This window comes from Protopterus annectens, chromosome 16.part0 (genome assembly GCF_019279795.1).
Source record: "Protopterus annectens isolate FY-2018-M chromosome 16.part0, PAN1.0, whole genome shotgun sequence".
In the NCBI taxonomy this organism is placed as follows: domain Eukaryota; kingdom Metazoa; phylum Chordata; order Ceratodontiformes; family Protopteridae; genus Protopterus; species Protopterus annectens.
In genome coordinates this window covers 274,935,586-274,948,085 of record NC_056750.1, presented here as the reverse complement: position 1 = coordinate 274,948,085, position 12,500 = coordinate 274,935,586, and the positions used below count along the sequence as shown (strand labels likewise).

The following is a 12,500-nucleotide window of genomic DNA, read 5'->3' as shown; positions in this document are numbered from 1 at the left end:
GATAATAGTAGACTCATCTGCATGTTGAATTAGAGAGTTTTGACAGGAGGCAGTATGAAGGTTATTGATGGTGGTAGGTGTGCTGAAAGGGAACCTCAATATTTTACTGATTACTGGCTGTTGGAAAAATAGCTGGAAAACCAGCTATCTTGGAGGAGAGACCAAGGTTAGACAGCTGATGTAGGAATTTGTTATGGCAAACACTATCAAAAGCTTTTGAGATGTCAACAAATGATGAGAAAATAATTCTGCACGAGTCTCTAGCACTGTTTAACATATTTTTTCATAAAAGAAAGTAGGGCTGTTGTGCTATTGTCAGCTGCCCTAAAGTCATGTTAGTGGCGGTAAGAAGTTCATTTTTAGAGAAGAGACTTGAGGACCTGCTGCTGGACACATTTCAGAAGTAGTTTGCTGAGGTGGGGAGGTTAGGATGGCAATAGGTCAGAAATTTGATACTTCAGTAGAGTTACCTCCTTTTTGCAATGGAATGATGAATAACGTTTTCCGTAGTATTAAGACAAATGTTTCAATAATTGATTTACTGATGAAAATGCTGACTGCATAAGCTATAGCATCTGCAGCTGGTTTGAGTTAGTCAGTGGGAAGATTACCTGTGAAGGTTGACTTGGGCTTCAGCTTCTTTAAGCGTTATTTTGTGATTTGCAGAAGCAGGTTTTAGAGAAAACTTTATAGAATTGAGATAGGGTTTACAGTGGACCCTGGAGAGAAGATAGGTGAAAATTAGAGGGTATGCTTTGCCGGATGTGTGTTGTATTGGTGGTGTTGGTAGAATATTTAAACAAGGCTATGTGTGGGTTGACTTGATAGAGGTTAGGTTGACTGTGCCATCTGTGAAGTGGTTATTAAATATGGTGGCAGTTTGATGAGGTAATTTATCAGGATATGGATTTGGGTTGCTTTTATTTCCAGGATATAGTAGTAAGTCAGTGGTTGACTAGAATTTTTGGAGATTATTATTGATGGCAGATTGAAGGTCTGTATTATAATTTTCCCCTTTGGTAACTTGTTTTTAACCAGACTGGGGAGGTGTCTAAAGGTTTGCAGTTATGCACTGGTTTTCGTGCTTAGCCATTCCTCCCATGCTTTCTTCCTGAGTGACATTAATTGTTTATTTGATTTTGTTAGCCATGGAATGTGGTTGACTTTAGTTGATTTCAGTAAATTAATTCACTGAAGCCTATAAAGCCATTTTGTACATTTCCAGTTCTCACCCATACCTCATTATGGCATCCAGAACATTTTGGGGCATGGCTTCTTTAAGCAAGTGACTTACCAGCTAATAATATGCAATATTGGAAAGTCAAAGAGTTATTAAAAATGATCAGTCAATTAACTTGTCCCTTATTATTCATACCTTCATATTTGTGTTCATATTTATATAATTGAGCCCTACCTGTTATTGATTGCCATGGTGTGAAATGCTATGGTCAATGTCCGTTTATATCATATTATAGCTGAAATATTGCTAATTCATTTTTATTAATCATGAAAGTAAACATATGTACTTAATACTTCAAAAACCAATTGACTTAGAAACTATTACATGACATCAAGTAAAACATTAGATATTCTTGAAGAAAATTAATTTTGAAATTTAAACAGCATATTGGACATCTTTAGTTATATTTAGTGTTATTTATATTGCAAATTATACAATTTAAAACATTTTCATATTGCTGTAAAAATCTAATAAACATGCACTCATGCAGGAATTTCTTGTCATGTTTAAGCTTATGACTTGTTAAAAAATGTTCCAACAAAATATGTTTAGGTAGTGCAGTTTCGAAGATATGACAATTTGTTTGCAAAAGTTTAACAAAAATATAATTTGGGGTTTGTGTACATTATAATATACAATAGAATTTATGTAAAGACTGTTATCACTGTAATGAATACTTCTTACTGTTAACATTAATATTGATACAGTTTTAATAGTTTTTATTATTCACAAAATATTTAAATTAATTTTACATTTTTAAGTTTATTTTTCAAAAAATGCTCTGGAATGCAATATGTATGTAGGGTGCTAGAGGTGTAATATTCCAGACTACATAGATGTTAATGAATTAATGTATTGCTGGTTAAATTTGGCTAGATTGCATGCCATTTTATAGTTATGTTCTTTGGAGATGTAGACAATATTCCTATGAGTATATGCTGGTAGATGGTCACTTACGGTACAAGGCGAGGTGCCATTTATACAAATTCATGGAATCATGCATTAGTAAATGGGGGGGTTCAGAAAGGATACACTGACTCAAAAAGGAGTGAATCAAGAATGCCATTTAAGGAAGATCCTTAAGCAGCTTGCTGTTTGCTTTAACTATGTCAGCTGTACACGAAGAATTTAAAAATGAGATGGCCAGGATTGTAATTTAACAGGATTTGTTCTCCTGTACTTAATCTATGGAGATGATTTATGTCCTCTAGTAATTTGACATTTTGGCTTCTTGAAATTTTTTTTGGACCTCATTCAGAAGTTCAATCAAATAAGTTTATTTTTTAATCTAGGCAAATGCAAAGGTTTTCATTCTTTGTTGGGTTTTATAGGTATACTATTCTCACAAGGAGAAGTAACTGTGTTGGTAATAATGGTTGGAAATGAAGTCATTGAGTAACAACAATGGAAATTAATTCCTTGATCTCCACTTCTTTACTAACATTACATTAAAAATGGAAATGTTTAAATTGCCATTTAAAAAGAAAGTATACGTTTTGCACTCATGGATTTTGGGTAAATTAAATTCCTTTGGTAATAGTTTTCCTTTTCTGAAAAATAAGGGAAAATATTATTACAACTGTTTTTTTTTAGTTTATTTGGGGTATTAGACTGAATCCATTAAAAAGAAACATTGTATATTCAAAAGTAGGAGTTGGGATTTAGGGTTGATTAATCCCACAGTTTTAGTTTCATTACATACCCATTATGTGCTTATGAAATTATATAACAATAATAAATGATTTTATTGGAGATATGTTATAAAATAATTATACATAAGTATGAAATAATCTATTACAAAGAAAGATAAAAGTATTTACATTGTTTTACCAAAGGACTACATTGATAAGATATTGTCTGTGGAAAATTCCTTTAGTTAAGGAACTTCTAAAATGGAAACTGTGGTATAAAACCATTTCTGATGCATTTGATTAGGAAAGGCCACCGTAAAAATTAGAAAATAGATTTAAAGTCAATATTAAAGAAAGAAAAGGTAGACTTAAACATATTTGGGAAATTTGCAATTTTTAATGGAAAAGGATGTTGAGAAAACTTCCAGTAAAAGGACAACTGTATTATAAGATTCTCTCTGAAAGACTGTCTTGTATTTGTCAAGTAGAGGAATCTTATGACCATGCTATACTGATATATCAAAGAGCCCAAATGTTTTGAAAAAAAATGTCTAAGAAGTATATCATTTGGATAATTTGGGAAGTTATCAACTCATATACTCCAAAGTGGTCATTATGACATTAGATGTAAACAACAGTGTGATTCTTATAATACATTAATTGTAATTGCCTTATGGATCTACTGGGTTGATAGATGTGATTACCCATTTTATGCGACTCTTCACTTATATTAAGGGAAACAAAAATGTTTTTTTTTTTATATAAATTATGTATATATATATATATATATATATATATATGTGTGTGTGTGTGTGTGTGTGTACATATATATATATATATATATATATATATATATATATATATATATATATATATATAAATGTCTCTCTCACTCTATATATATATATATATATATATATATATATATATATATATATATATATATATATATAAATGTCTCTCTCACTCTATATATATATATATATATATATATATATATATATGTATGTATACACACACACACACAAACACACACACACACATATATATATATATATATATATATATATATATATATATATATATATATATAGAGAGAGAGAGAGAGAGAATATATCTATATATTTCTGTGTACATATTTGGAATATTTTTATTTAATAAATTTCCCCTGCTCTTTTTTTTTCTTATAAATGATGTGGAATCTTTCACATCAGCCTGAGTTCCCATCAAATCAGTTAAATTCTTCCTCAGTTTAATTCTTTATCCAAAGGATGACATATTCCAGTGTAAGCCCCCCCCCCCCCTTATACTGCACTATAGTGTCAAGTTTGGAAAATTAATCCAGGTACCTTCTGTGGGAATAGTACCAACAGCCTTCTGAACTTCCATCATCAAAGGTGAACATATTTCCTGTCTAGCCACTGACACTACTGTGGGGTATGAGCTCAACTAACTTGCTGTTTTAGGCAAATGTAGAACACAGTTGAAGGAATATGTACAATTTCTGTAAAGAGAGATTGTCTGCAATTACAGAATAAGTATTGCATATACTGGATGACTAGTGAGTGTAGGAAGAACAAAAAGGAGCACCCACTTTACCAAATGGAAGCAAATAGTAAAGAGTACAACATATTCTAGAATTGTTATATGAGTATTAAAGTAGTTTAAGAATTAACTTGTTTCATTAAATAGCTTTCATTCAACCTTTGAATTTTTAGTATAGATCTGCAATGAATATTGTGCTTAATAAAGTATCCTCCACATTCTTGGATAACCACCCAATTCTGACCATGCATTCTACTCAAAACATAGTTCAGCCACATATTGAAAGCACAATGTAGTATTAAATAATTCATTACTTTCCCATTATAATTTTTCTTAACTGTGATTGTGCTGGACTATCTTAGAAAATGCCAGCAATTCATATATACACAGAGAGACATACTGATACACATTGAAAAATGTTGCTAATGCTAATTTTTTTTCTGGTATTGCGCTCTATAAAATACATAAGAATGAAATGTCATTTCGCTTTGCTGTCCATGTCCTAACTACAGCTGTAAAGAATTATGTTTTAGTACATCTTTTTTGCTAATAAGGTAAAGAGTTTAATAGGTTCACAGGTGGGCAATTGTAAGCCTAGACAATTTCCTTTTTTGCGCTCAAATAAACCTATTCCATTAGGCTATAGATTGGTCTTACCCATCCTGTGGTTGATAATTATATATTACTCCTAATGAGAATAACTGAGATAATGCCATAGATAACTTGAGGGGGCCCATAAATGGGATAAATCATTTAGAAGCTGCACCTGTCCATTAATAGTACGGTGGGCAGTCCCAGGGTAAATTTCCTGATTCCCATCCATACGTCCAAGTTGTGTTTGAACATGGGCAAGATATTGCTTGGATATGGCAGTGGGGTCTATATTAGAACACCGAACATTTGAAATGTCGGGTGTTCTAATACCGACCCGTTTTCAGCGAACGCTGAAAATATCCCTAGGGAAAGAATTTGGTTGTCCGTTTCTCTTGCTTCGGTATTTTCAGCGCTCTGGTGGAAAGTTACGGGTCAGGTTCAGGTAAGTGTGTGATTGCGTGGAGGTGTGGGTTAGGGCGGGTTAGGTGAGCTAGGGTTAGGGCGCGGGTCAGGTAAGTGTGCAATTGTGTGGACGTGTGGGTTAGGGCAGGTTGGGTGAGTTAGGGTTAGGGCGTGGGTGAGGTGACTGTGTGATAGTGATGGACCTTAGAGTCAGGGTTTGGGTTAAGGTAAGTGGATAGTTAGTGGTCTATGCATAGTTTAGTGTAGGGTTAGGTGTAAGAGTTTAGGTGTGTGTGTGTGGATTGCTGTTTGTTTGGTGTGCTTGTGTTGAGTATATGTGTTTTGGAACAGCATATTTTTTCCCTAGGAAAACATTTGCTGTTCCGAATGTTGTATGTTTTTTTTTTTCGATTGCTAGGGTTTGATATTAGAACACTTGACATTTTGAATGTTCGGTGTTCTAATATAGACCCTGGCAGTGCATAGTATTTGAGGAATCTGCCATATGTGGTACAAAAAATAAACTCTTTGAAAGTAGAGATTGAGTTGTTTTACAAATTCTGCTAGGAACTAATAGCTGAGCTAAGTGCAAAGACTTTCTAATGCTTCCATGCTAAGCGGCCCATGTGTCAGTTCCCCCTAATATTTTTTTCATCTTTAAGCATCTTTATATTTATTACCTTCGCACAATTTACCTTGACATGGTATTAACGATAATGTGACATTATGGAAGTTTATGACCAATGTGTTTTAAATTTGGCCTGGTGAACCATAGATTCTTCTTTTGTTTTCCACCTTGTCAACTGTTAGTGTATTCTGAAATATATAATATTTCTCTAAAAAAGTTACATATTAAACTGCATTTTTTTCTTCATATAGTTAGAGTTCATGTGTGTTTAAGTAGGTTGTATCATAATTTCACCTGTAAGAGCTTTGAATGTCACAAATTTATAAATAATGTTCTTTTGACTCTTCAACAAATCCAGTATATTCATATCATGTAGCATTATTATTAACATCCTACAGAAAGGCCTCACTGAGACCAATGACTGGTGTCAGAACCATGGCCTTAAGCTCAATGCTAAAAAATGCGTTGTCATTCCCTTTGGGAAAAATCTGGTTCCCGTGAATTACCACATCGATAGTAGTCCACTGAACACAGAAAGCGTCATAAGAGATCTGGGAACACAGATTGACAGCAACCTCTCTTTTGACCACCAAATTGCCACTGTGGTCAGAAAGTCCTTCTATGTGCCATATCTCATTACTAAGGGGTTTGCATCCAGGAAGAAAGAGGTTATTGTCTCCCTCTACTCTTCCGTCATTAGGCCAGTCATTGAGTACAATGCCCCATTGGGCATGTACCTCACTAGACACCTGCAACAACTGGAGAGATCGCAAAAGTATCTCACAAAGTGGATCTTAGGCCTTAAACACTTGCCCTATATGGACAGACTCAAAAAACTCTGACTATTCTCTGTCTCATATCACCTACTTAGAGACAATCTCTGCTTGACTGACAAAGCCATGTCTGACCCAGCCCTGTTAGAAATGCTACATCTAAAGAAATCCCAATCCCACTGCACCACAAGCTCCAGAGACCTCAACCTGAGTACCACAAGAACATGCTGGAGGGACAGGTTCATAACCTAGAGACTGCCCATGCTACGGAACAGACTTCCCATACATGTCAAGCAGAGCACCTCACTGGCCCTCTTCAAGAGGAAATCTTGATGAGGGGATGGGAAATAGAAAATTCACCCCGGGGATCACTCCAGTGGCTCTATCAACAGAGGCACTGAGAACTAATGCCGAGTGGCACGATGCCAGGATAATCCTATGGGTTAGTCTTGTAAAAGCACCAGGGCCATTAGCCTAGTACACACCTGTGAACAGTCTTTAATAGAATATTACAGTTGCATCATCAAAAGTAATACAATTTTCAGTGTATATAGGATTACCTCTCCCTCATAAAGTTACTGATTCCCTTTTCAGCACAGAGAGACTGTTTTTTCATTTCTCTTGGGAAAATGTCAATGAATCCTAAAACTGGACTGCCTGGATATAGTAAAAATATAGGATTTTCATTTACTTTAGCATTTTTGACTAAAGTACTCATTCACTGCAACCTGTATTTTGAGTTCCACTGTGGCGAACCCCTAACCGGGAAAAGCCAAAAGATGCAACAACTTGCCCAACCTCAGCTTCTCATTTTTATTAGCAACCTCTGTTATAGTGAGCACTGAAATATATGTTATAATCCTTTAATTTAATGCCAAATTGCTTTTGAGCATTCTCAGCCTAGAATCACTTTTAATTTTCATACATATAGACATGACAATTTATAATGAAATCATTCTAATGACTGATAATTTTACCAATGATTTTTAAAATTATGCTTGGATTTTCTCTCATGAAAAACTAATTTCTTTTTTTTTTTTGGGGGGGGGGGCTATAAAGGAGTACTCCCGTCTTCCTGGCCGTAGGTTCTTATTAAGATGTATAAAAAGCACCATTTTAACCAGCTTTTAGCTGACAACACTCAACTTTAAAAACGAACACCAATTTTGTAACATTTATTTTTACTTTGTTCACATTAAATAGCTGTCTGATGAGCCCTGAACGTGAAACCCACTTGGTTTATATATACAAATGAAATGAAAGAAAGAAAGAAAAAAACAGTAAAGAAGTGGAGATCACTAATGTTACCCATCATAAAAAGAGATTTGATGTTAAGTAACAACAACAGAGACAAATATGCGCCACTCATAACAAGATTTGCTCGGGTTCGCAGAGGATGCCGGATTTCCCTTATTTAAAAGTACATATAATTATACGCATCGGCATAATCACGTCTTGAATGACTCGAGCTGCTTTGTTTTAACATATCTAAAATAGTGATGACACTTTTTAAGTAAAATGCTGTATTTCATCCTCCAGTTCTGCATCTGATCTCTACCCCATTTACCTAGCAGCCACCACGATTCAGCTCTCTTAAGAAACATTCAGAATAATGCATGGAGAATCACACAATTTATCAAAATTCGCACGGGGTGGAAAATATATTGCATATTTCCTCTGCAAACTGTGTGTGTACACCGAGCCCAGTAGACCACTTTGAGCTAGGTTCAAAAAAATGTCAATTTTATTGGAGCACTTAATAGCCTTCACAAATTAACTTGAATATTAACAGTTTACATGAACATAAATGCCTAAATATACGTCTCAAAGCTGGGTTCTGTGCATATCTACTTAAACAGAATTTTTTTGCTATTTTGACCTATGACTGATAAATACTCTAGGGAACATGAGCGTGTTTAAGAATAAATGCTGTTGCTTCTGTCCATTCTCCTGAAAAGCATTCCTCCTCGTTCTGCAGTCTCAGCCAGAGTTTGAGAATCTGACGGGCTCTAAGACCGGAGGACCTGCCAGCTCCAGCGGGCGCTTCATCTGCCCGCTCGTGTATAAGTCCGTGCTGCACCTATCTGTACCACAATCAGCTTTTACAATACTTACAGGAACACTGCCCGTAACTCCAGCTCAAGCTCTGCATAGTAGGTCGCCGGGAGACCATAAATTGGACATATATGCATGCAACGCGCAGGAAGAAAGAGGAACCTAATTAACAATGTGAAGGAGCTTTAATTCTTGGACAAGACAGCTTGAAACACCTGAATTTGTTTACACTTGATTGATATTCGCTGGAAATTGTTACTGGTGTAGAATTTCACCACTGTTTTACTTGCACAGGGCAGGGTGTTGGAACTCTTTGGATAAATCATGAATTCGGAAGCTGGTCCCTACTTCAGCAAGGATCAATCTTCAATAATGCGAAAGAGAGCCCTCCTGTTGAGAAAAGGCTGCAGCTTTGAAATCCAAAGGTACGGTACAACGCTTTGAATGTGCTTTTTAATGGGGGATGCAGTCATTCACTTGGACACCCTTTGCTGTACATAGTCAAGTGTATCTGCTTTGTAAGCATGAAATAAATATGGTTTTAATTTATTAACTGTCACTCGGAGGTTTGGGTGCCTTGATTATTTAAATGCCGGTGTTAAAATCACTGAGATAGATGACAAGAGAGGCACTTGGTTATTTTAAGAGGGGGTGTAGTAACTGTTCGGTGAAATGGGCAAAAGCCATAATGGCAGATGGTAAAATAACTTCAACTGGCAATAGTTTTAATCCATGAGCGCTGCTACAACTGCAAAATATCTGATGCGACACTTCAGGACCTCCGCAAACCATCCCGGTCCAGTAGCCCACTACTGCAGAGAGAGCGAGAGCGCGTGTGTATCTGTAAAAGACTCCTGCATCCTAGGTTCACAACTTAACATTTTTCCTATCCATACATTATTACTTAACGATCTACAGCCCTGCAATAGTCGATTTCCCTGATTCTGCAGCCAGGTCAGCGTTTGCTGGGTATCTTTTGAAAAATACAGCAAGCTGGCCCACCGTAGATGTATGTATAATATATTATTCACTGCTATGGTTCCATTTACAGCTTTCGAGTCATCGATTATAGCTGTGCACACCACAGGAGTCCCAGTTCTGGCAAGTTGTTAAAATAGTCAGAATATGGTGTGTATAAAATGTACTATAAGACCCGTGTGTTCTCACTGATAGCAAGTATTTTTTGTTCTTGATGTCAATATGCCTCTCAGCTGTCATTGTTATTTTCTGGAATGGCCCAGATTTTGTCTGCAAGTATTGATTTATTATACAAAAATATGTTGTTTTGTGCCAAAGCAACATTAGTACAGTCACAAATAATGCCATAAGTTACAGATATCGATTCATCTTGTTATTCTTCAGACAACAAATGTTCAGACAAATTCTGCTGTCATTTTTAAAGTGAATTTTGCCAATAATTCTGTGCCTGTGATTCTGGTAATTCCCTGATTATATTTTGTTAGTTTTACCCTGTAGGTTCTACAGTTAATAGGTTGATACGATGCAGTGCAGACAGGTACCAGTGTGTGTGCATCTTAATTATGTACTAATAAATTGAATCACAACTCCGTAAACCTTCCTAAGGCTGGCCCAGATTATCCTCCTGCTGAGTTGCTCCAAAAATTGTGTAAATACAATTGTGTCTTGGGGGCGCTTGCAAGACAAATGGGTCTGTTTCTTGGCATAGTTCAGTTTGGTTTTCTGTTGAGAAATTTATCAGTAAAACCTCTATGCTGTAGGGTACTATACAAGTCACAAACCTGCAGCTGTTAAAAACAGCAGACCATTTCTTGCATAGTCTTAATGCATAACTCATCATCTGCAGATGTATGTGTCTGTGCAGCTCCAAGGTTCATTGTAGGAAGTGGTCGGTTTTATACCATGTATTTCATATTTTAACATACAATTTATTTTTTAAGAGGTAGTTGCTATGTCTTTATCAAGAAAAAAAATCTGGAACTGTAAGTCACGTGTGCAGGTATATAAAATAAACTTTTTTTCACTTGGGAATCCTTAATTCTAACATATGTATGCAAAATTTATGTAATGGATTTCATTGTCCAATAGATATTTATGAAATATATTCCTAGCTTTCTAAAATGTCTTTACCCGAACAGACATGAGGTACATGCAACATCATTCGACAGCTGCAAAGTTTATTCTTCACACCCCTCACAACTAGTTGGTTTACAATAATGATATAATGTTTCTCCAGTATACTGTTAGAAGGAATTATTAGGAAGCAGACAACACTTTTTCAGTTGTGTAAAACAAAAATATCAGCTACTATAGCAGTTGTGTTATCATAATTTTAAGTTATTGTATGAACTAAGGCCAATTTGAGTATAACAGAAACAAAATAATGTAATAATTTAAATAATATTTGTGTGCCAGATGGTTGTTTTTAAAATTTTAATATCTCATTGAGACTTTACTAGACACTTATAACAGCAGTGATTTTGCATATTTATAGTTACTAAATGCAAACAACAATTTCTCTTATTAAAATCATTTATACAAGCATGTTTTAAAGCATATATTGCCTACAAATGCAGGTTATTTTGTAACGCATCCAGTTTGTCTTCTGACTGCTGTAAAGGATAAAAATAATGACATGATTCACGCCATGATTTTGGACAGTTTAAATCAGCAGCTTTTGTAAGTCAGATAGATACTGTTGGCAAACTAATCAAACATCTTTAAGCAGCTTTATCATACTTAAATAGTACGGTGATAGTATGGTAATATAATAAGAATAGCATAGGAAATGCATCCACCCCCCCCCCCCATTTATAACCTCCAGAGCCAATCCAGCTGTGGTCCAACTCTCTAGATCCCCCCCCCCTTTCTCCAACAAGGTGTCATTGCTCTGACAACAGCTTCTATATACTTGCACCTAAACATTGTCACTTTTTCCCACAAAATATTACAGAAATACTCCCCTAGTCCAAATTTCAACTTAACTCAAACAGTGTTTCATTCAAATAAAACAGATGCAAATGTTACAGGGTACATCACCTAATTAAACTTCTACACTCTCTAGTCAACTGTTGTATACCCCACAATTCTTATTTCACATTAACCTGTGAGATACCTCCTCTGTAAGTGTGTAGTAGTGTTACCAAAGTTCACCACCAGTGTACTTGTTTATTCCCATTCAGTGTTATAGCACACCCTTTACTCTATATAATATAATGTATGTAAGAATGTATATTGATTTTAGTACCAAATGTTTTTTTCTTAATGTTCTCTCTTTGTATACAGTTGCCTGTTCTGTGTATTGTAACATGCAATCTGAGCTGAGCCTGCAACAGGTCACTTTTGATCTTTGCTTCCCTGCCCCACTAAGCAAAAGTAAGTAAAAAAATAGAAAATAGACCAATCAATCTGTCCTTTAGTTCCTGACACACTTCTGTGTCATTGAAAGTTTGACTTTGTTTAGTATACTATATATCATTCTACTACCTGTACCATCTGAAATAGATCACACCAGCAACCACACATATGTACTTTGGCTAGGTGTCATTCAACTAAACTTTGTGGTAGGCCATTTTGTTTCTGTAGGGGTGTCTTTCACAACAACAGTATGAAAATGTGTATATACATTAGAAGGTTGCCTCTTGCATGACTGT

At 35.4% G+C, this 12,500-nt stretch overlaps 1 protein-coding gene across 1 annotated transcript in view; it reads left to right on the top strand.

The window, feature by feature from the left end:
• Nucleotides 1-8,901: 8,901 nt before the first annotated feature.
• GARNL3 (GTPase activating Rap/RanGAP domain like 3) overlaps nt 8,902-12,500 on the top strand; it is a 3,522,664-nt gene continuing 3,519,065 nt past the window's right edge. The window contains exon 1 of the mRNA XM_044057887.1: nt 8,902-9,293. Within this exon, the coding sequence (XP_043913822.1) occupies nt 9,193-9,293 (101 nt within the window). The 5' untranslated portion in view covers nt 8,902-9,192. The remainder of the gene's footprint in view (nt 9,294-12,500) is intronic.